At 40.8% G+C, this 24,811-nt stretch overlaps 1 protein-coding gene across 2 annotated transcripts in view; it reads left to right on the top strand.

Moving 5' to 3' along the window:
• Positions 1–24,811, top strand: part of LOC128379008 (protein sidekick-2-like) — an 86,586-nt gene that overhangs the window by 52,709 nt on the left and 9,066 nt on the right. The window contains exons 6-38 of one of the 2 annotated variants that reach the window (XM_053338610.1): positions 1,115–1,248; positions 5,123–5,234; positions 5,667–5,857; positions 6,085–6,168; positions 6,294–6,488; positions 6,944–7,060; positions 7,346–7,513; positions 7,922–8,024; positions 8,877–9,053; positions 9,316–9,452; positions 10,158–10,305; positions 11,552–11,692; positions 12,045–12,226; positions 15,097–15,212; positions 15,480–15,675; positions 15,768–15,866; positions 15,962–16,153; positions 16,404–16,525; positions 16,687–16,796; positions 17,097–17,247; positions 19,152–19,389; positions 19,480–19,595; positions 19,809–19,998; positions 20,401–20,499; positions 20,700–20,894; positions 21,009–21,210; positions 21,320–21,423; positions 22,000–22,070; positions 22,190–22,325; positions 22,556–22,612; positions 23,058–23,159; positions 23,288–23,403; positions 23,540–23,726. In XM_053338610.1, coding sequence (XP_053194585.1) covers positions 1,115–1,248; positions 5,123–5,234; positions 5,667–5,857; positions 6,085–6,168; positions 6,294–6,488; positions 6,944–7,060; positions 7,346–7,513; positions 7,922–8,024; positions 8,877–9,053; positions 9,316–9,452; positions 10,158–10,305; positions 11,552–11,692; positions 12,045–12,226; positions 15,097–15,212; positions 15,480–15,675; positions 15,768–15,866; positions 15,962–16,153; positions 16,404–16,525; positions 16,687–16,796; positions 17,097–17,247; positions 19,152–19,389; positions 19,480–19,595; positions 19,809–19,998; positions 20,401–20,499; positions 20,700–20,894; positions 21,009–21,210; positions 21,320–21,423; positions 22,000–22,070; positions 22,190–22,325; positions 22,556–22,612; positions 23,058–23,159; positions 23,288–23,403; positions 23,540–23,726 — 4,688 coding nt within the window. Of the gene's footprint in view, positions 1–1,114; positions 1,249–5,122; positions 5,235–5,666; positions 5,858–6,084; positions 6,169–6,293; positions 6,489–6,943; positions 7,061–7,345; positions 7,514–7,921; positions 8,025–8,876; positions 9,054–9,315; positions 9,453–10,157; positions 10,306–11,551; positions 11,693–12,044; positions 12,227–15,096; positions 15,213–15,479; positions 15,676–15,767; positions 15,867–15,961; positions 16,154–16,403; positions 16,526–16,686; positions 16,797–17,096; positions 17,248–19,151; positions 19,390–19,479; positions 19,596–19,808; positions 19,999–20,317; positions 20,500–20,699; positions 20,895–21,008; positions 21,211–21,319; positions 21,424–21,999; positions 22,071–22,189; positions 22,326–22,555; positions 22,613–23,057; positions 23,160–23,287; positions 23,404–23,539; positions 23,727–24,811 lie in introns of those variants that run through there. The other variant, XR_008323379.1, reaches the window with a different exon arrangement.

Raw genomic sequence — 24,811 nt, 5'->3', positions numbered from 1 at the left:
AATCTGGCCGCGTGCTTACCGTCAGCTCTCATTTAATAGGCCCTTCTCACACGTTTGAAACCATCAGCCTAACCAACACTCAAGCTATTCTTGTGGCTGTTGGGTGCAATAGTCACAAAAAGGATGATTTTAAAGGGATAGCTGGGATGTAGTTCTTGAATTTATCCATCCTTTTTGTTGTATTCAATGTTGCTCATCATAGTGCATCAAATGCATTTAATGTAGGACAAATGAAAAATCAATTTTCATTGCAAAAGACACTACACAGATCAATCAAGCTAACATGCTTATATAGGAAGTATTACTTGATTAGGGACTGTATGTGCTGCAGTTATTCATCTCTATATATTCAGCAGGTTGCCCAAAATAAACTATAAACTAAACTAACAAAAATATACTTAAGATATGTAAGTATCTCAGTTGGACAAAGGTGTGGGACCAGTTCATTTGTCTGGACATATTATGATCAGTTTCCAACTAAAAACATGGCCAACTGAACAACTGCTTCTAGGAGAAAAACTAAGACTGACCTACAGTATCTCACAAGACCAGCCTGACTATCTTTGTGCAGCACAGAGATAAAACTGATAGTAAACTACCACAGGAGCTCTGCAGGAACAGTGTGTATAAAATACTGGAAGAATTTCTGAACTATTCCTTTAAGACACTGTGTTACCTTGTAGATGGAAGTGCTCATAAAAAATGTTTTTGTGTGCTTCTTTCCAGACATAATTTATGTGTGCGTGTATGTGTGTGTGCGCTTGTGTGTCAGTTTACCCTGAGGATTTATTGACTGTGAGAAGCAACTACTCACTGGTTTAATGATATGAGTGTGTCTGTGTGCTTGTAGATGTATGTATACGTGTATGTGTGCATGGTTTGTTGCGTGTTTAGGGACCCATTTTGGAGTGTGTACTAGTTGACTGGGAATATCTGTTTAATTGGGAGCCAAATTGGTGGACCCAATTTGACTTAACAAAATTCAACACTGCCTAAAGCTGTCTTTGTCTTTATTAGGGTGAGGTTAAGGTTACGTGAGTGTCGTGGGAATGAATGTAAGTCAATTCAGTGTCCTTAAAAGTGTGGGTATGTTTTTGCATGAATATTCATTCAGTGCCATCACCTTGGATAACACGCTGGTCATCTTGTCCACGGTGGCCCCTGATGCGGGACGCTACTACGCCCAGGCAGTCAATGACAAGAACGGGGAGAATAAAACCAGCCAGCCCGTCACGCTCACAGTGGAGAGTAAGTACACTCGAAATCAAATGTACACAGGTGCACATGCATACACACACATTTAAGCAACAGATTTCCTCAACCACTCAGCAAAAACTCACTAACAGATTGTTTATGTCATCAGCAGATTGCATTAACAAGTTGTTGCAGATGACAGTGTAGATAAAAAAAAGGTTTAATTTGTCATATTCTTTCTGAGTTCAACACTTGAACACACACATTCAATCACCATAGCAGCTACACAACAGGTGCCTCAGCTAAGACAATAGAAGCAGAGATAGCGCCCTCTACTGGGGTGCCCTGTCATCATGTCAGTCCTCCTCTCTCTGTCCAGCAAACATAATTATACCCATTAACTGCACCACAATAGTCACCCTCACTCTCCACAGTCTTCCTGTAACCCCTGGCTTGAGCAGTGAATTACAGTCATACTGTGTGTTTTAGGTAGAGCTCCAGCAGCACTTCTCTGACTGACTCCATCTACAGACCCATAAACTAGACCTTCAGTTTAATTGCTCCTTGCAAAAATCAGATTTATGAAAATGACACTGGGCAAAGCAGGGACTGATTAAAGACACACACCCACACAAATACACAAAATAGAAGGTCGGCCTCGCTCATCAACAGATATGCTTACAACTTCAAATAAAGTTTGTCTCAAGGATGGTTACATTACAAATGATCAGCTTTTAGCTTAGACTTTTTTTCTCTCCTTCCAATCTCAAAGTAAGTGAGTGATCATTTGCCCTGAAGATGCTATTTTATACTAACATATTTTTATACAATACTTAATAAAAGGCATCACCAGATTCATTATGATTTGTATTATCAGTCTGATTGGGGTCTTGACTCTTGTATGAGGACTTTTTAACCGGTTCACATGTGGATCTTCACATTTTTAATATCAGCTTTCTGCCCTTTCTGAGCATCTGCTTGTCAAATTAATACAGTGTTTGTAATTCGGTGCTCAATACGCATGACACAGCAATCTGTTGGGACCAGATATCACTGAATATCGCTGGATCTGACCTTGCAGATCCCACAACCGTATTTTGCATCTGAAAGTCAATAAGGTTTTTACAGCTGCATTTGTTCATTTTAGAAATTCTGTGGAGAAAAGAAATAAAAATATGCAGCAGAGGGAGCGTCTTGTTCCAAAGGGAGCATACAAATGAGACAGGGCTGAGTCTAATAGTCGAGAGCAAACTGACAATGGTTAATACTCCAGATGGGAAGACATATTGCTTTTTGTTTTATTATTTAGAGTGTGAAATACTCTACAGTTTACAATTGTCTTTGGGCAAATACAGATGTAAACATTATGGTGACATTAATAGAAAGAATTTGTAATGCAGGTCACCGCATTGTTTACTTTTCCCATTTAATTAGAAGATTACACACTTGAGGTATTCTCAACACAGAATTTTTAAACTGCAATACATTAATTAATGTTTGCTACAGAACCAATCATGTCTTCTAGGAAATGAAATGAGTTCTAGTCAAGTCAAATACATTCACAGTTTTTGGTGTATCAGTGGGAAACATAGACAACATTGACAGCCAAACCTAATGGAATTGAACAAAAATGTTTAATTTGTATATTTACAAAAATGTGTAGTACAGTTTATATAGATAATAACGTGTAATATTAGCACAAGCCACTCTATGTGAAGAGAACATATAAGAGTTGCAGCATTTTTTTGGGCGCGTAAGTGGTTGAGTGGTTAGAGCTCATGTCACATACGCAGCCGACCCCAGTTCAAATCCCGGCCAGAGGTCCTCTGCTGCATGTCACACCCCCCTCTCTCTCTCCTGTTTCCTGTCTGTCTACCGATAAATAAAGGCGTCTGTGCTGAAAAAATCTTTAAAAACAAAAAAAAAGGTATGTAGGTAAAGGCAGCATTTTAACTGGTTTAAAATGAATATATCAACACTTATTATCAATAAATAATTCATTGATTATTTCTTTCTTTCAAAACCACCAGTTATACCACTATCAGTCACTTTGGTAACCTTTGTTTACTCTTCAGCTCTTACTCTACTCAGTAGAAGATGAATATCGGTGGTTTAGATTCTTCACCTTCCCTCTCCATCAATTACTTCTTCTTCTCCTCCCTCCTGCTCCCTCTATGTCTCCATCTCCACTCAATGTATCACAAGCTCAGAGACCCACACCAATCAAATTTTCCATATAACTTTATTCGTTAATTAGGCAACAAAATTTCAGAGATCAGCCAAAAGCTGTAATCTTAGGTTTTAGCTTTAATTTCTGACCCAAGTGATTTAGATTCCCCTCGGACCATAGGCAAATCATTGCAACATCTTTAATTTATTTCTCTTTTTCTGGACTCCTCAGATGAGCTGACAGCAATTTGTTCCACATTGATTAATTGGTCTTAACTATGCTAATTGATAATAACATCAATAATACCCTCAAGATAATGCTTGTACTACCATGATGATATGTATTAATGGGGAGGTTGAGTAAAATTCTAAAACCTCCAGATATTTTTGAATGAAATAAGTCAAACTTCTTTAAAAGGACAGATACCACACTGTTCTTTATCTGTCTCTATCCATCCCAAAGCCTAATGTTTTGGATCTTCTGTAACAAAGTCTACAAAGGCTTCAAAATCCACTTTAAAATTCTGTGTCTCTTGGCTGTTATGATTACCTTTTTAATCAATGCTGTTAGACTGAAATGTATTAATTTCAAAATGTTCAATGGATCCTTTAAATGTGCTGGCAGATAATTTTTTTATTTTGTGCTGCTGTTCCTTCATTGCTCTTTGTGTTTGAAGCTGTTCGAATTAGGCAACATCATTACTTTTACAGTTGGCATCTTATTGTCTTTGACTTGTCAAAACAAAGCCTACTGTGAACATACTCAAGGCCATGCTTCACACTTAGATTTAAACCTCAGCCTCTTGTATCTTATTACATAACAAGAATTCATGCCATGGGAGAGAGCATGAAACATCTAATTCCACATAGTATATGTTAAGAAAGTGTTTTTATTGTAACTTATTCAGTGTGATTTTCATCATATATATTGAACTTTTTTTATTTAAAAATGTTCAGAACTGGAAAGCTGGGAACTTAGATAAAACAATCAAATCACAACCAAACAGCAATAACCTCTCAGGAGACCTGCTTCTACATTCAGGCAGTGTTTGTAACGGAAGCTTTGTCATTACACAACCGAGATTCCACAAAAATGGCCCTTGAAAGGGTGTGATTTACAATAAGGAGGCACAAAATAACAATAATAACAATAAAAACGTGATTAGGCACCCTATTAACTGGGGATAGCCCTGCACTTAACTTCCCCAAATGAATGTGGACACACACAGGCATGCACAAACACAACACACACATGCAACGCATCATAAACACGCAATCACTCAAACACATATAAGTGCACAGGCCCATACCCGTACTCCAGGGAGGTGGGGGAAAATGAGATCAGATTCAGAGAGAGATCACTGATTGAGGGCAGTGAATCGATGGTTGGCTGGAGGCTCCGTGAAACCCGTGAGTGATGGTGCTGCATTTAATCGCCTTTTGTGTTTGTCTCAATTATGCTACATAATGGCTTCTAACACCTGGGCTAACACCGTGCCCAGGAAATGCTGTGTGCTCTAGAAAAGGGATCTAAAGTAAAGACAGGGGTGTTAATAGTTGGGTGATTGCATGCTGGCCAACTAGTGGTGATAATGACAGATTGTCAGTCTCTGTGTAAGGATCTAGTCATGCACAATTGGCTATATCAGGCAGATGCACAGGCTTAATCTAAGGTCTGCATAGAGTTTATAGATTTTTCACTTTTTTTCTATCTGTGTACTCGTGTGTGTGTGTGTGTGTGTGTGTTTGTGTGTGATAGATGTGGGAGGACCTGCAGACCCCATCGCTCCCTCTATCATCGTCTCCCCGAAGAACACCAGCGTAACCGTGGGGAGAAACGAAGCTATTATGGAGTGCGTTGCGAATGCGAGGTATCTCCTTCTAAATTTTCCACACAGATACACGTTGAAACTGAAGAAAAATCACATGCAAATAGAAACTCAGACATGCACACATTATCAAAACATCTCCACTTTCTCTCTCACCTCGACATCTGATATTTTGTGATTTGAATAAAATCTTTTGTTTGAACATGATAGAAAAGTGTTTTGTACATCTCTCATTTTGTAGCTCCTTTCCATTCTTCCCTTTGATTCAATGCTTCACTCTGTTCTCCCTATCTCATGCAGTCCCAGTACTGAATTCTGACTATTATCTCCAATTCAAAGACTTAATCAGAATGACATGTATCCCACTGCTCCCTCAATGCTCTGTAACCTTGAAACAGAATATGAATCTGTATTAAAAACCACGTTCCCGATCTCTTGCTCTCTTTTTCTCCTTTTTATCTTTTTCTCCTCCAGACCCCTTGTCAAAATGAGTATTACTTGGAGGAAAGATGGGGTAGTGGTCAACACAGGGATCCGAGATTTTGGCCGTAGATTGGTCATCAGTTTGCCTGCAGTCAGTGATAGTGGCTACTATGAGTGTGAGGCTTCACTTCGTAGTAGCAGCGTGCCGTCAGTCACTGCTGGGGCCTTCCTGCATGTTCTCGGTAAATAACCCACAGCTTACATTTTAACCTTGCGCAAAGCAATTGAGTCTAAATTATCCAAATATTACATCAGCATGCTAACTCCCACGTTGAGAGAACATTCTGTTGCCATTTATATTTCAGTAATTGAGTCTCTGCTAGTTCAACAGAGATGGGTTGAGATAAAAAAAATTGACAATGTGTTTTTTAAAGGCTTTTATGCATTTGCTTTCTCCTCTCTGAAACAGAATATCCTCTGTTTGTAAAAGAACCTCCAAGTCATATTAGTGCAGAGATGGAAAAGGTGGTGGATATCCCCTGTCAGGCACGAGGTTAGTGGTGTTTGTTTTTCCTGTCTGCCACTGCATTTGCGAAAGCTCAAGAAGCATGAAAAAAAAAAAGAACAAAAGGGTCATGGTGACATGGAAAAAAAATAAATCCTCTCCTTCCTCTGCAGGCACACCACAGCCAGACATTGTATGGTATAAAGATGCAGTGCCCATCAGCCCGGTGAAGATCCCCAGGTACAGGGTTTTGGTAGGAGGCAGTCTACAGATCAACGGTCTTCTGCCAGATGACACAGGGATGTTTCAGTGCTTTGCCCGCAATCTCGCAGGGGAGATCCAGACAAACACCTACCTAGCTGTTACTAGTATGTCTCCTTGAGAAATTTCAAAGCTATCTACACGTCTGCTGCTTAATTCTGTTCATCTTTCTTTTCTGTTCCCACCCTTTCTTATTCTCAAATCCTCTCCTCTGTTCTCGTTTATAATCCTCTTTTCTCTCACTCTCTGTCTTGCCTCCTACACCCATCTATCTGTATATCTCTTCGCGTGACAGGTTTGTCACCTTGAATGCTCGGGCAATTATTGGCTATTTTTGAAAATGAGAATGCGCAGGAGAAGCAGACAGACGGAGGTGCCTTGTCAGTTTCTCAGAGCTGTCCCAGAGAATGAGACCTGACAGCCGCACCTTTTGTCAAGTCTATTAAGCTCTCAGCAGCCGTCTGCTTTATTAGGGAGAAATCTGTTTATGTCTCTCATTATCACCTCTGTTTCACCTGATTTTGTTTTTTTGTGCGTGTGTGCCTGACCCCTCCTGTCGCAGGTATTGCTCCCAACATCACCGCTGGCCCCGCTGACAGCGCAGTGATTGACAGCATGTCAGTCATTCTGCACTGTGAGACCTCAGGAGCCCCGAGGCCAGCCATCACCTGGCAGAAAGGTGCGTGGGCTAACAGCGTGAGGTTCTGAGGGGGGCTTCATTATGGTACATTTGGACTTGTCAAACTTAGGCAGTATGGAAAGGATTGAGAATATGCCTTTTCAACAAACAAGCTCTACTTCTTTACTTTTGCTGTGGTGCTTTTCCTCCTGTTTGTTTTCCCTGACATTTCTCCAATACACTAATCTCTCTTGCTCCCTGTTCCCTGTCCCCCCCCCCCCCCCCCTTTCCCCTCTGCTCTTATTCCTATACCATCAATCACTTCTGTCCCTCCCCTCCCTGCAGGGGAACGTGTCTTGGCCAGTGGGTCAGTCCAGCTGCCCAGGTTCACCCTGCTGGAGTCAGGCAGCCTGCTAATCAGCCCCTCCCACCTGTCTGATGCTGGTACCTATACCTGTATGGCCAGTAACTCCAGAGGCATTGATGAAGCTTCAGCCGACCTAGTGGTCTGGGGTAAGCATAAGAGAAACATTCAAATTCATTGCATCCACGTCAAATATTTCTGTAGTCATTTTCTACCTTGTCTAGCATTTGTGAAAAATGTTGCTAACTATGAGACCAAATTAAACGTCTTCTTTTTTTTTTTATCCATGACTTGTTTATTTCTAGATACAATAAGCAGCAGGTTCACGCGTATCATTGTCAAGACATTCTTACTATATAGTCAAATGACTCATGCATGTACTCATTTTCTGTGTGTAAATTCATATTACCATTCCTTGAAAGCCCTGCAATATACCCCACCCATTTGAAATACTGTATGATTCACCAACAGACATTAAGTGAAAGCTGCTCCAGTAAGCTCAGTTCAATCCGCTGTTCAAACACTCTCTGAATAACAACCTCTGTGTGTGTTCACAGCACGTACTCGCATCACTAAGCCACCACAAGACCAGAGTGTCATCAAAGGGACCAAGGCTGTCATGACTTGTGGTGTCACCCACGATCCCAGCGTCACTATCAGGTGATGGGGAATTTTGTGGAAATTTGATCAATTTTTGTTTTTCTCAACAATTCTACCCCCAATTAATCTATCAGATACAGTTACAGATGTGTTTTGTAACAATGTCTTGATGCAACCCCAGTCTACGGTATCAATGCTGTGCTTAATTACTTTATGAAATCTTTAAGAGATCTTGTAATGCTAATCCCTTAGATGACCTCCTAAGGGAAGATTTTGAAACTCATAGTCAGATTGAGGAATTAGCCCGCCACTTTTCCTCTCTCTTCAGACAGTCTTGAGTGTGATAGAGTGTGTGTACACGCATCTGTCTCAGAGGAGTTGAAATGATGTCTGTGGAGCCCAGTGATTAGAGTGCCTGTCACCTGTGGGCCCACGGCATTGATCAGATCGTGGAGTAAACAGATGAATATGTAAACAGAGTAATAACTTCAGACAGCGCCTTTAATTAAACGCAACACAGAGGAGATTAGCTGGAGAGCCCAAACAGTCACAATTAATCACAGGAGCTCCTAGTGCGTGCATTTGTGTACATGTGTATGCAGGTTGTGGGAGGTGGAGGCCATGAGTGCAGTTGGATTGTGACAGGGAGAGAAATGCATGAAGGAGAGGTTTAATACTGTATGTGTGACAGAGAGAAATGGTTTTCAGATTCAAATCACTTTGCCATCAGCCTCACAAGGCTTTTCATTGGTGTCAGCGCCTTCTGTGTTTTTGCTGTATGAACTGACACAAGCAAACAGATTTACTGTCACAACACTCAGAGATACAGAGTGTAAAAGCATGAGTGTGTGTGTATGTCCCCCTGCCGTACGCGTGTACTACATCCTCACATATCCATGTACATACCTCCAGGTATGTGTGGGAGAAGAGTGGCTCGGTGATTGATGTGAACACTTCGCCTCGCCTCCGGCTGGATCCCGATGGGACCCTGCACATCTCCCAGACGTGGTCGGGTGACATCGGAACATACATCTGCAGGGTGACCTCAGTGGGTGGGAATGACTCCCGCAGTGCCCACCTCCGAGTCAGGTCTGCATATTTGCCTCATGTCTTGCCTGTTTTATCTAGCTGTCTGTACATTTTTTCTCTCTTATTTATGCCTGACCGGAACATGATGGATGGGTGTTTTTGTCTTTTGTTGTGGTTTATCAGTGCTTTCCTCTCTAATCCATCAAACACTCGAATATTTGCAATGCAAGACTCTCATTTTGGCTGTTTAATTTTCTTATTTGCCGCCTCTCTGATAATATTTCTCTTTATCACGTTTCCCTCCTCTCATATGCACATATAGGCAACTTCCCCATGCTCCAGAAAATCCAATAGCAGTTCTGAGTACCACAGAGAAAAGGGCCATCAACCTAACATGGGCACAGGCTTTTGATGGCAACAGCCCTCTTATCCGGTACATCTTGGAAGTCTCAGAAAACAGTGAGTGGTTCAGTGTGACTCTCTATTACCCAGACACCAGTCACTGTTCACAATGCACATTGCTCCAAAACTGATGCATTCATTATTTCTTGTTTTTCTTGTCATTTTAAAGGCCCTGAAACTCATTTGCAACACCTCTTATTATAGTAATTTCCATTGTGCCTCTAAAATTGGTAGTGGCATCCTTTTTTACCTTCTGCACCCAGTATAATTCAATTGCCTCACCTACTGTATATGCTTCCTTGCAAATGATTAGGGTAACCAAATTGTGTTGATGTCCAATGTTCTTATCCTCCATTCGCTTGATAAAATCAAAGAAGTGGGGATGCTTTCACCCATAGAGAGTAAATTGTTCAGCCATCTCTCATCGGAGCTCAGGCTAACTGAGATGATGACAACTCATTAAGAGGAAAATGAATCCGAGGATGCAGATAGGATCTTGTTTTTGGATAATTGAATTTCAAGCAGATATTTAGAGAATGTATACAAAATAATATACTTGTTTTGGTTTTTTTTTATCAGTAGCAGCAATATTATTACAGAAAATGAAACAACGGTGTGCAGTGATAGTCAGGAAGACAATTTAATTTAAATTTGAGTTTTGAGTGCTTTGTAGAAGAGAATGTAAATGCTATTACCAGGTCATTTATTGTTCACTCCCTGTTGCTCACAGCTCTGTCTGCATGTGCATCATCTCCATTTCAGATGCCCCTTGGACAGTGCTGCTGGCCAACATTGAACCAGAGTCTGCTGGGGTTACTGTTGGTGGCCTTATCCCCGCCCGTTCCTACCAGTTCCGCCTGTGTGCCGTCAACGACGTGGGCAGAGGCCAGTTCAGCAAAGAGACTGACCGGTGGGTACTGCACTGAGCTGTTCTAAATATTCAAAAAAGTTACTCATAGTCTGTGTAACTTAGTACATGTCAGCCGTGAGAACAGTGTTGCATTTTGAGGGCTTTCACAGTTCTGGAACAACCCGTTCTTCCCCCTTGTCTTGACAGTTAAATAGAAAATCCCGTGATTATTTCCTGTAAGTCCACTTTTCGGTCTTCACTCCTGTGGGAGTGAGTGAGAGATGAGCCGGCTTCGGAACGAGCCTTTTCAAGATAAAACTGAATGAGCTGAAATTGCGCTTTGTGAAGACTTGATGGGAGCGCTGACCCAGCTTCATCTCTCTCCCTCCTATTCACTGTCTTTGTCGTACTTCCTGGGTAAAATACAGAGAGGCTTGAAAGAGGCAGAGCTTCACACAGACTCAAATCTCAAGTGAATTCTCTTGACTAGGAAGACGAAACGGTCACAGTCATGCAGGCAGACCCATCACACACACACACACACACACATACACACACAAGCACTCATGCACTATCTCTCTCTCTCTCTCTTGCTCTCTCTCTCTCTCTGTCTCTCTCTGTCTGTCTGTCTTTGCTCATCACAGTTCACCAATGCACACATCTGTCTGACCTTGTTCACATCAACACAACCCATTTGCTGCTTTTATACCTGCAGCAAGGAACTCCCTCAAACTGAAAGCCATCACCACCCATCACAGACTTTTGTCCAAACATTCACACTCACTCCTATGTGAATGTGCCCAGAAAAGAGCGCACCACGGGAGGGTGACTGAGCGTCAATGAGAGAGCAGGGCTTTTCTGAGGCATCTCTCTGGCACACCTCTTTGATCCTAAACACTCTGCTTTATCTCCTCCAGAGCAGTGCTCCGGTGCACTGAGAAGAAATCAAGATGTCATCTTAAATTGACTTAAGGGAAAAGTCTGCCTAGATCTCTCTTTCTTGTTCTTTTATATCTTTCTCTCACTTGCTCTGTCTCTCTATTGTGCTGCTCCATTCTCACCAAGACCTCTTTGATCCTTATCATGCCACAGCAAGATGTCCCTCTGCGGACAGTATTGTACAGAATATGTTTGGGACAAAGACACAGCCACACTTCCCCCAACTTTACTTTATGGTGTTCTAAAAACTACAAAAAATGGTCTTTATTACAACGTCTATGATGAAATGGGATAGAAATATGCAGAAACTCTTGCTAATTAAATTCTTTTCACCTCTCTTTTCATTTAAAAAAAAAATCTGTGGCAGGCTAACTCTCCCTGAAGAGCCTCCCAGTGCTCCCCCTCAGACTGTCATTGCTAGTGGCCGCACCAATCAGTCTATTATGATCCAGTGGCAACCACCACCGGAGAGCCATCAGAATGGTCCACTTCAGGGTTACATTATCAGGTAAGAAGACCATGACAACCTGCCTAATTTCTTCCCAGGGACAGGACCAGTGTCATTCAGATGTGATAATAACTGGTATGTCAGCTCCTTTTTTTCCTCTCCATTTCGCTTCATTCTTGCTCACTGCAGCAATAGAATAATTGGTACCAATTAAATACCTTCCTCTCCATTCATCTGTTGTCACCTCTCTTTTTCTAACCATTTTATAGCTGTTCTGCATCCTCTCTTCAATTACTACTCTCTCCCCCTTTCTTTTTTCGAAGAATTTGTATTCTAATACATCTATATTTGTGTCTGTCTGTGTCGTCTGTGTCTCCCTCCCTCATCCATTGATTACTTCCATTGCTGCCAGGTACTGTCTGTCAGGGCTTCCAGTAGATTGCCAGATGAAAAACATCACCAACCCAGACCAGACCAGCCTGCTCCTTGAGGACCTCATCATCTGGACCAACTATGAGATTGAGGTGGCAGCCTATAATGGAGCAGGCAGGGGCACTTATAGCCACAAAGTTACTGAATGGACGCTGCAAGGAGGTGAGGTCAACACAGACATGCTTTTTATCATTCCACAACTGCAAATTACAACTAACAACTGTTAAATTATTCCATACACACAACAGCAACCTGCCAAGTGCAACTTAAAGACTGGGCCCAGCTTAGTTGCTGTCAGTGTGAGATGACTTTATTTGGTTCCACAAATTCTATTCATTACCTGCATCCTCATCATGGTGGTCCCTTAGCAAATGTAAAGCCTGCGGCACAACATTGTTACTGATAGTTACTCCAATCAAATCGTTGTAAAGCTGTGCTTTCTCCACATACACACTCTTTGCAATCCTTTTCTGACCTTGAAAAGGTGATTCAGACACATTAAGGCTACTTTTACTTTAGTTTCATTCAGAAGTCAGGGGTTAGTACAGACTGTAGCAGCAAGGTTTAAAAGGAATGCAAAAGAAGATCTAAGTGAGTATTGCCTCCAAGCACTCCTCATCTCTTTTTGTCAGATTTTGTGAAGGTAATTTCTCAATAAGTGTTGCTGTAATGTAGAATAAATTGTGTGCAGACATGAGCTGATGTCTTCATCAGAGCCTTTTTAACAAAAAAAAATCAATACATGTTTTATTTTTTTGTTTATATGTTTAAATTGATTGCGTTCCTCTTGTCATTACACTTTTTATTGTTTGGCATGGCTTACTGTTTTTATTCACTGCTTTTGAATTTTGTGCCTTTCTTAATAAGGACTCTATGAATAAGCCAACACTTCATGAAGAAAAAAGCGAGACGCTCATATTTACCACCTGGAGACCTTGATCGGCCTCTCTGATTACATATTTGATTGATTTTGGCACATGAATTATCAGGTGATGATATGCATCAGACTTGTGACAAACCTTTTGATGCTTCCTAAGGAAGCCTCCTCAGTTGATTTCTTTTCTTATTGTAGACCTATTGTGAACTATCCCCGGTGTCATACAGCTGCATATTTCCGTCACACCCTGGGATTCCAGCACCTTATGTTCCTTGCCTCCCTGTCTATTCAAAATATTCAGAGGCTGAAAGACCCATTTGTTACTGTTAAATTAAACTGAGTCAAATCTAAGATTATTTTTGCCATAAAATCTGGCTTCTTTCAACAATCTGCAGAGAAAAGCCAAGGTGTGATTTTACAATGTGCCTAAACCTTTTAAACTTTACATTAACATCCTGACTTTTTATCAAGAAATATAGCCAAAGTAGACTATACCTGATGCATCAGCATGTTGAAAGGTTAATCCATGTTTTTATTACATGGAGATTGAATAATGTTTTTCACTGGCGTTCCTGAAAAGTCAATTCATAGATTACAGTCAGGTTAAGATGCTGCTGGTAGACTTCAGCAAACACAAGAAAGAGGATATTGCTCCTGCTTTTATATATGCTGTTGAGGCTTCCAGTTTGATTTTACTTTCATTTAACTTGTATATAAAGCTTTGAAAGGCTTTACACACTCACATATCTCAGAATCCCTGTCATGTTAAATACACTCCATGAACAGAGATCCTCTACACTAGACTCACATATACTGAAGAGCACTCATAAGAAAATTGGGAGTGTTTCCTTCCTCTAGTCTGTTTTACAGCCTGCTCAGATACAGTTATTAGAAGGGTAGACATTTTGATTATATTCGATTTTACAAGACGTTATGTTCATGGATTTCATATTCAAGCTGATTTATTTATATAACTTTGTTGTAATCGAGTTGAAATACTTAACATAGACATAAATCATGTATTATTTTAACCTAAGCCAGGCTTCTATTGCAATCTAATGGGTCTGTTGCTGACCCCATCTCTTGCTCCACACCACTCACACAAATAAACTCATGCACATTCATGTATTCTGTTCCTCTCTCTCTATAATGACTGTATGCTGTCCATGTAAGCCTCAGCAATGATATAAAGCAGTGTCTCATTATAGTCTCTCAATGGTTTGTTGTCTCCTTTGATAATAATTTTCTTTTAAATGGTTTATCTGGTGTTTTCTCTATGTTTAATCTTCAAATTCCCTTACATTTCTCTCTGTTTCTTAGAAAGACGTGTGTGTGTCTATTTTTGTCAGTTTCTTTTGGCTGGATGATCACAAAATACTTCAAATGCTTCAGAAACGATAGATTCTATTTGGCACATAGATCAGCATACTTTGTTTGATGCCCGATCAATCAGTAAATCAATTAATGAGAAAGCCTGAAAAAGAATGTGTTGCATTTGTGAATAAACAAATGGACTGTAGCACATTTGATTGTTGTGTTTAATTAAAAAACTTGAAAACCAAGGTAAGGTATGGTAAACATTTATTTTCAACTCACTTCCCTTGCCAATAATAATTTCATCATCCAAGTCACTGTCAGTGAATACGACAGTGAACAAGCAGCTCATGTTCTTTAGCTCTCATTAATTGGATGTTTCCGTCACTCACTCCACTGAAAACACAAGAGCAGATCATAATGTGCATTTAAATGTACTCAAAGGGAATCAAGGTTAGTACAGAAATATGACGACCAATACTGGCCAATCAGCTTCATTAATGTGTGAGTCCCTGGCTGTTTTCCGATGTTACATCAGAATGGCATGCTCACATCAAACAAACTGCCGCAGGGTTCACCTGGAAGCCGCCTGAGGCAATCGCTCTCACACCCAGTGTGATTGGCATGTTCTTACCTCCACAAATGAGCCAAAATAAAAAATGCTACAGCCTGATTCTCACGCTCTAAACGAGGCTGATCTGAAAGTGTCTGTTGTACATTTTAAACTTTCTTCTTTCTCTGTCTCATCACTATTCTCTCTCTGTCCCCCCTCCTCTCTCTCTCTTTCTGATTTGCTCTTCCTTTCTGTCTCTCTTTGTATTTTTTCTTTCCTCTGGATCAGTGCCCACTGTGCCACCAGGAAATGTACAGGCAGAGGCTGTCAACTCCACCACAGTGCGTTTTACCTGGAGTGCCCCAAGCCCTCAGTTTATCAATGGAATCAACCAGGGATACAAGGTGAGCAGCCCCTTTCTGTCAACTGGTGCACTCTAGTGGTCAGAGGTAGACGAGCATCTGCGGGCAAAATCTCATCACAGGCAGTTGAGAGATGGATTGTCCAGAAAACACATAATTTTCTATGTAAATCATAAGCTTAACAGATGCCCAAAGCTTTTATGTGAGCAGTTTTTAATTGAGTTTTTATTTTATTGAAATACAAAAATGTGTCTAAATGTGACTAAAATTTACACATTAACATTCTGTCCCTTATCACATCATTTCCAGCTGTTGGCATGGGAACCCACTCGTGAAAATGAGGTCACCGTGGTTACTGTGCGCCCCAACTTTCAGGACAGTGTCCACATTGGTTACATCACCAGCCTTAAAAGGTTCACAGAATACTACTCATCAGTATTGTGCTTCACTACCCCGGGAGATGGCCCACGGAGCCAGCCTCAGCGGTTACGCACCCATGAGGATAGTAAGTGTCAATGTTCAGGATACTATAGAGTATTTGTGGGTAATTACAAGTCAGGCTGTACATGTACTACCCATTATATATCATTTTTATAGCCCCTGGTGCTGTGGGACACCTTAGTTTCACTGACATCTTGGACACATCTCTAAAAGTCAGCTGGAAGGAGCCACAAGAGAAAAACGGTCTTCTCACAGGTAATGTATAAACATGCAACGTTAACATGTCTTCTGGGCTTCTCCCACCAAGCTGTATTTACTATGAACACTGTACTATTTGTAACATCTTTCAGGCTATCGTATCTCATGGGAGGAGTTCAACAGGACCAATACTAGGGTAACCCATTATTTGCCTAACCTGACTCAGGAGTACAAGGTGACAGGGCTCACTGCGCTCACCACCTACACCATCCAGGTTGCAGCTATGACCTCCAAGGGCCAGGGTCAGCTCTCTTCCTCCACTATCTCCTCCGGCGTACCACCAGGTCAGCAGTTAATCAACTATAACATAACAATAGGTCAACATATTTGACTTTAAGTTGAGCATTCCCAAGTATTTGAAATGTTTTCTCCTTGCTTAGTTAATGGTTGGGTACAGTGCTCACTGAAAGGGTTATGACCAGTTATTTGACTGACTATAACTCAATCAATTTATCCTCAGCTATTTCTAAAAGCAGTGACGAACTGAATGTTATTCATTTCCTTTAAATCCGTCTCCTCCATCATCTTTCACAGAGTTGCCCGGTCCTCCAACCAATTTAGCCATCTCCAATATTGGTCCTCGCTCTGTCACGCTGCAGTTCAAACCAGGTTATGATGGCAAGACATCCATTTCTCGTTGGCAGGTTGAAGCCCAGGTGAGACGCTTCATATCTATTTTAACATAATGAGAACAGTCAGAGTTTCTTTTTGCAAGCTGTTTGATCTTTTAATTTTGTTGCACAGCTTTTGAAATACCAGCTTAATTGTTTAATTTGTTTAGCTGCTGATATCACAGCATTCTCTTTATGCATTTCAGATTGGTATAATCGGAGAGAATGAAGAGTGGCTGATGGTTCATCAGCTGGCTAACGAGCCAGATGCTAGATCACTAGAAGTCCTGGACCTGAACCCCTATACTTTCTACAGGTGAGCACACACATGAACGCACACAGTTGCCATACATGTAAGAAGCATTCTGCACACCTATCTGTGATTTTGCTGATTAGTCTAATAGCTTTGTTGATATTTTCTTCAGATCTCTACTCATAAAAACAATCTATTTTCTGCTTGTACAATGACCCAGTTTCTTTATAGGCATCATTAAAGTTTCATCTAATCCAATCTAAAGTAATTTAATGTACTCATTTCATGTATCACTAGCATTTCATGATTAAATACCCTACTTAAGATAATCTATCCACCGTCATCTGGTTTCCTTCACCCCAGGTTCCGAATGCGTCAAGTTAACATTGTGGGTACCAGTCCTCCCAGTCAGCCTTCTAGGAAGATCCAATCCCTACAGGCCCCCCCAGACATCTTCCCTGCCAATGTCACTCTGCGCACAGCCAGTGAGACCAGCTTGTGGCTTCGCTGGGTGGTAAGTTTTCACGGCTCATTGCACATTGGGTCTGAGTCAGACTGTATACAGTTGGTGGATTAGATTATTATTAGATTTAGGTATGCCTGTCTGGGTTGTTCCTATTCAGACTTGAACTATTGAAAATGTATGTTTTACATTTTGGAATGGTTTTGCATGCTTATAAGCTATTTTAAATTGGTGTCTTTTTTTCTTTTTGTGCTTCTGGCTGTTATAGTAAAAAAAATCATCTTGGAACAGGACTGAATTTGAAAAATGTCCTTGGGATGTTAAATGGATGCATCATTTGTAAGATAAGCTTTGTACAATCTGATTCAAGCAATTAACTTTTTCTCAGAAAAATGACTAAAATCCAATTTTTTCAATATTTAAAAAGTTCAACTTAAAATGGTGTATGACAGTTGCTTTCAACTCAACTGACTCACAAGTATACCTCAGTTCATAAAACCTCAATTTAGAATTCAGAACACTTTTTAACGTCTTCACTGTGTGCCATATTTTGTTCATGAAAGGTTGCCTTTTCCTTCTGTAAATCTATTGTTGTATTCTTGGAGCCGTTATAATGAATGCAGGTGATGGCAATGATGATTTGTTGGTAAATCAGCTTGTGTGCTGTCCTTGATGATTGCCTCTTTCTGCATCAACATTTGGCTAACGAATTCTTAGTCATATCGCTCCATTATCATCTCTGTGCACTGAAGTTTGAGATACTCCTGCAGCTCCTGTAGGATTAAAAAAGATGCAGGTTACCTGAGTTAACAGCAGAGGGATGTCAGCTGTTGATGTGGCTCTACACAGTTCAAGGATCTTGGTCCCTTTCAAAAGCTGGGTGTTAGACTGTAGAAAAATTGTGTGATCTGCTTTGCGGGCATGGTCCAGAAGTCTTGATTTGAATCAAGGAAAGTCCTAGTTTCAGAAAAACTAGGACTTTTGTAACATAAACACAGTAAATATATTTATGCCAAATTGAGTAGAATAGAGTAAAGTGATGTTATTGTCCCCAAGGGGAAATTTGTCTTGGGCACAGTGCTACAGTCTGCTTCTTCACATAAAAAACACCACAACATGAGAACCGTTTGACACAATGCTAGACAGTTAGCTCACATAAAAACATCTTAAAAACATTAAAGAGACCTTTGACTTCATGACGGCTTCAAAAGAAACTGTAAGAATTAAAGTGCAAAGGTTCTCAGTGCTGAAGTGCTTGTGTACTATATTTATGGCACATTGCTCTATTGCACTAAGATTTAGCTTTAGAGTTCAGCAGCTTGATGGAGGCTGGAACAAACCATAGCTTCAAGCAGTTTGATTTGCACTTTGGCACGGGGAGTCTTTGCTCATTTATCATGCTCACTTACACGCTGGTGTCAGTATTAAATACTGTATGAAGAATGCATAAAACAAGTATGTCTAGTTTTCAGCTCAGACTGGCTGAGTGACTCTTTAAGTAGCTGCAAACACCCTCAAATCACACTTGTGATGGCACAGCAGTTTAAACATTAATGTCATAAAAAATCAGTGAAAACTACACCTGGGCTTTGCAAAGCAACCATGTTTTTGTATGATATTCAAGAGCTACATTGCCTACTTAAATACAAATATATAAATATCAGGTTTATATCATATTTATTTAACAGACATAGTGAATGGGCTATTCTTTTTATAATTGCGTATTACCACATTTTAGAATAGCCACTTGATGCAGTGCTAAGTGTTGAGAGGGTTTAGCCTCTCTCCCCCTACTGCTTCTCACCATTCCTGGCAATGCCTCTTAGCTGTTCTGAAATCACTGTAAAGTACAGCCTCTCATGGCTTATTGTTTCATTGTGCACTCAGTTATGATGTCATTTAAATTGATCTTGTTTGAACTGAGGATATATAAACAAACAAAAAAATCCTCTTAGCCTCTTCCAGAGTGGGAGTACAATGGGAATCCAGATCTCGTTGGCTACCGGGTCCAGTACTCTAAAGCAGGGTCTAAAGGTGGAGTGCTGTCACATGTCATCATGGACCGGCTGGAGAGGGAGTTCACTATCGAGGACCTAGAGGAGTGGATGGAGTATGAGGTCAGAGTTCAGGCCATCAACGGTATTGGCTCAGGGCCTTGGAGCCAGCCGGTCCATGGCAGGACCAGGGAGTCTGGTGAGGAAAGAAGTATATGCATACACATGCCAGTACGTGCTTAGCTACACAAGTGGGCTTTGTATTTTAAACCTTTACCTCTTGCTTTAGTGCCCTCCAGCGGACCCACCAACGTCTCAGCCTTCGCCACCACTTCTAGCAGCATCTTGGTGCGCTGGGGGGAAGTCTCAGAGGCTGATCGCAATGGACTCATCCTGGGGTACAAGGTCAGCAATCAACAGTCACTTCGCAAAAGTCATTTGTATTTCAGAATCAAATGAGTATAAAGCAAGATTGTCCACATTTAGCAGGTTATGGAGCTGTATGACTGTGAGTGAGATAATTAGCATAAAAACATCCCCTGATTCCTAATTCCAGCATCACCTCAGAAGTTATAGAACTGTTAAACCTTAGTGCACTCTGTTCTTTGTGTATATCAGGTGGTGTATAAAGAAAAGGATTCAGACACAGCTCCCAATTTCTGGACAGTGGAGGGCAACACCAGCCACAGTGTTCAGCTGAGTGGTTTGGGCAAGTACGTCCTGTATGAGATCCAGGTCCTGTCCTTCACACGTATAGGAGACGGAAGAAGCAGCTCACCACCGATTCTCGAGAGGACCCTGGATGATGGTAAACAGCAAAAATATTGCAAACTCTCACTTTTGAAGCTTCCATCTAAAAGCTGTTTAATCCAGTTATTTGAAATTACATTTTTCTCTAAACAAATAAAAAATATAAATAAAAAATATGTCACTGTGCTGAAATCATGTCACATGTTGCTAATCAATTTGTTTTGAGATGTTGTTGCTTAACATATTTTTTTCAGCAAATTATTATCTTATTGCTCTAATGAAGAAACATGTGGTAGAGAAGATATGTTTATCTTGTTCTGATATTCTAATTATTCTAATTATTTGATAGTAATTAAACAGTGCACCTTATTCTTTAGATGGTTATATAGATATATGGATTTTCTTTTTATCACTTGCTGCATTGCTGCATTTTGAATGCTGTTGATTGTATGTGTGATAGTCCCAGGCCCTCCAGTTGGAATCCTGTTCCCCGAAGTGAGAACCACCTCAGTCCGGCTCATCTGGCAACCTCCTGCACAACCAAATGGCATTATCCTGGGTGAGTTTACAGTCTATAGACAATGTCCTCAGATGTTAATATGAGACGGCTTGAGACGTTTGCTGTGTGTGTGCTGATCTAACAAAAGAAAAACATTTCTCCAAATACTATTGTTTGATTTTAGAGTTCTGCTTTATTGCTCTGCTTGGCTCCATTGTTTTTATACATAACTTTATCCTTATATGAGTTTGCCCTCTCAGCCTATCAGATCACATACAGAAGAAACTCCTCAAACAGTAATGCCGCCACCGTAGATGTGCTGAGCCCCAGTGCAAGACAATACACAGCAGCCAGCCTGAAACCTGAACTGGTTTATGTATTCCGACTCACTGCTCAAACAAGAAAGGGTTGGGGTGAAGCTGCGGAGGCCTTGGTAGTCACAACTGAAAAGAGAGGTAAGAATAAAATACTGCAGATAAATCTATTATCGAAATTACTCACCTCTAACTAGTAAATTTGAGAGTTGCTGTGTGTGTGTGTGTGTGTGTGTGTGTGTGTTTGCCTCTCAGCCCGACCCCAACCCACGAGCCGACCTCGAGTGCCTCAAGAGGAAGTCCAGGCTCGCAGGGTGCTGTTGTCATGGGAACCAGGCAGCGATGGCTTGTCCCCAGTCCGTTACTACACAGTCCAGTACAGAGAGCTGCCAGACAGCAACTGGACGGTCCACTCTGCATCGGTCAGTCATGAGACACACTCTTACATAGTGGACAGGTAAATATTAAAACTCACTTCTATTCCATGTAGTGTTAGCATTATTTATTAGTGAGAAGTCCGAAAATAGTAACTGGGTTGCATTCTACGTTTTTTTGTCTCTTTAAAGGTTAAAGCCCTTCACTTCTTACCAGTTTCGTATTAAAGCCACCAATGACATTGGAGACAGCGAATACAGTCAAGAGAGTGAGGCCATCACTACATTACAGGATGGTAAGAACTTGTGTTCACTGTAATTAGACATTGATCAAACCAGAGCTGTAATGATTAGTCAATCAATAGAAAATTAATTGGTAACTCTGTTAGTTATTGATTAATCATAATTTCTCAAGCAAAAATGCCAAACAATCGATGTTTCCAGGTACTCATACGTTAGAATTTGCTGGGGTTTTTTTTAGAATATCTTTTTGGTTTTTAACAATTGGTCAACGGCTGATGATATGACCATGTGCTTTCACATATTTTTCTGATGATTTATAGACCAAACAATTAATCAATTAATTAAGATAGAAGATAATTGGCAGCCCCAGACCAAACATCTGGCCATGCAAGAGTCATTTTGTGCCGATTTTCTGTAGAGTTGTACTGTACACAGAGACTTTTGTAATTGTATGAACATGCCTTTATACCCATATTTTGACTTTGGATTTTCACAGTGAATATTTTATGTCAACAGGCCTTGTGTTTACTCTCAAGCTGTTCTCCACCAGACTGTTTGAATTATATATCACTCTCCTCTGCTGTGTTGGTTTGCAAACATCATTTTTTTCTTATCTTCTTATCTTCTAGCCCCAGACAAAGCCCCAACAATTCTGTCTGTTACGCCTCACACCACCACCTCCGTACTAGTCCGCTGGCAGGTACACTATTGAACTACTTGGCATTGTGTTTGTGATGGGAATAATAATTCATAAAAGTGACATAAGTGAGTTCGGTGTTTTTAAATATTGGGCATTAAGCAAACTTCTCTTCCTCCTAGCCTCCATCTGAGGATCATATAAATGGAGTCCTTTTAGGGTTCAGGGTCAGGTACCGGGAATTACATTACGACAGGATACGCAGTTTCACTGTCCGCACAGTTAATAGTCCATCTGCCAACTGGGCCGATCTCACTGGTGAGTTTTTACTGCTTACCTCTCTACTATTTGTGGTTATATTCAGAGAGTAATGCTACCATGAATCTTAAATTGATCAATCATTGTTTGTTTTTGCATCCAAGGTTTGCTTTGATGCTATCATCATAGGTCTGCATTGTGTTTTGAAAAATAATAAGTCTGCTAATATTCCCACTCTTTCTTGAACTTGTGAACTTCACTTATTTTCCTGACTCTGCTCCAAACTCCAGCGCCTTACAGTGTCAGGAACTTGAGTGAATCCTCTCTCACCCAATATGAACTGGATAGTAAGTTTTAAATGTCTCTTTCTGATTCTCTCCCATCCCTCTCCATCTGTTTGCATACCATCTGATATATTGCATTCCCACAAAATATGTCATTTGTATGATAATTTACAACATGTGCATGTCATGGCATCCTCCCACCCAGCTATATCTGCTGAGGGACCTCTGCTGATTCTTCTGATGTCTATATGACTTTAATCTCTCAAAGCCACCCTGTCATTATTTCAGTGCGTTTTCTTTCTTTTTAATCACTGACAGATCTTCTCTGTGTCCTCACAACAACCCCATCTTTTCTTCAGTTTGCCATATAATTCCACCTCTCTGTCTTTTTGTTCATTTTGTGATGTCTTGCCACAAGCGTCACTATGACAGTGTGTCTCTCTGGAGCAACTTATTTTTGCTCTTTTATCTTAACTGTTCTATTATAATGCTGCTATGCTCCTTGCAGATTTGAGTAAACACAAACGCTACGAGATCCGTCTCAGTGTGTACAACGCAGTGGGGGAGGGCCCTAGCAGTGCACCACAGGAGGTTTTTGTTGGAGAGGCTGGTATGTTTCCTCTTTCACTGTGCAGCATGTGCATTAGTCAACTTAGCTTTTATCTTTATATCTGAAATATTTAGTTATGTGTCACATAATATAATGTGACAATTTTGATTTACATTTTGCCCCTTTAGTCCCAACAGCTCCACCCCAAAATGTGGTGATCCAGTCCTCAACAGCTACACAACTGGATGTCACATGGGACCCTCCTCCTCTGGATGCTCAGAATGGGGACATACAGGGTTACAAGGTATCAATAACATGTCTTTCTGTGTGTTACTACAAATAAGGCAAACTTACATCATACCTTTCTCAGTTTTATATTTTTATTGTGGGGAGAAAAAGCTATAAATCCTGCATTCTGAACTCTTTTATTCTGTTTATAGATCTATTTCTGGGAGTTTCAGCTCCAGAATGAGACGGAACGCTTGCGTACTCTGTTCCTGCCAGAGCTTGGGGTGAAGCTTAAAAACCTGACTGGTTACACCACCTACATGATCAGTCTAGCAGCCTTCAATGCTGCAGGGGATGGACCTCGTTCCCTGGCCACCAGAGGGCGCACTCAGCAAGCAGGTGAGTTACAGTAAATCCAGATGTGCATAGAGAGATTTTAGGGATTGTTCAAAAGGCAGGCAGCAGTAGACTTGAAACAAGGACCTCTGTCTGCTGTGTTATTCAAGGTCAACACCATGAAGGATTTCACACTCTCAGTGTCTTTTTTTCATTATGACTCTCTGCCTCTCTTCTGTCTCTGTCATCTGCACGTTGATTCTCTTACTCATTATTTAACCACATTGTTTGTGGTTTTTAAGTGCTTTCATTGAGTACTATCTCAAGGTTAGCCCACTCTTGATTTATAAAGAGTGCCTACAAAGGAACAGATGATGAGCGCTTTCATCTTGAGTCAGTCTTACACAAAACACTGCAAAGTCCAACTAAAGTACTACAGCTTTAAGACAAATAATGTAATACTCACTCTTCCTATTCACCAAGAAATAGAAAATGTTCACTAAAGAGTTTAGTTTCCTCCTGTGATATATAGCAAAAGAGATCTGAGTCTTCTTGGCATCTCCTCCAAGACAAGCCACGGGGGTGGAAGCCTAATGACAGCAGAGGAGCAATGAATACAGAGTGCGGGGGACACATGTAGATTAGTTTTTTGGCCACAACTGCACAAAGACGTCTGTGTTTACCAGCTAGTGAGAGTCCCTCCTCTGCGGTTTCAGCACAAAAATGGTTTACAGTATAAATTTCTCTTGTCTGTTCCGCCCCCTTGAAGGCTGTGACATTGGTGAGGGGTACAAAGTGCTGAGAACCTAAAAACACAGGCAGGAATTTTGGCTCTCTGCACCACAGGGTACTGGGAAGAGAGCCAACACAAGCTTTTGTGAATTTTATGCAGAATTGTGGCTAAATCCCAACACTTAGCTGGATCTGGGTTGGTCAGCAGGCAGAGTTCTCACAGCTCTTGTTCAAGGTCACAGAATGATTTTGTGCACTCTTCTACTTCCAGTTTCCTTTTTAGAGATGCATTTGCTTAAACAGTCATACTGTTTTGTTTTTCTTTCTTTCTTTTTTTTTTGATTGGAGCTGTATACCATGGTCTTAAGGATTTCATTTAAGCCTGGATAAAAACTATTCTTACATGCACAAAACAT

Source organism: Scomber japonicus, chromosome 18 (genome assembly GCF_027409825.1).
Source record: "Scomber japonicus isolate fScoJap1 chromosome 18, fScoJap1.pri, whole genome shotgun sequence".
NCBI lineage: Eukaryota > Metazoa > Chordata > Actinopteri > Scombriformes > Scombridae > Scomber > Scomber japonicus.
This window is presented reverse-complemented; position numbering and strand designations above follow the sequence as displayed.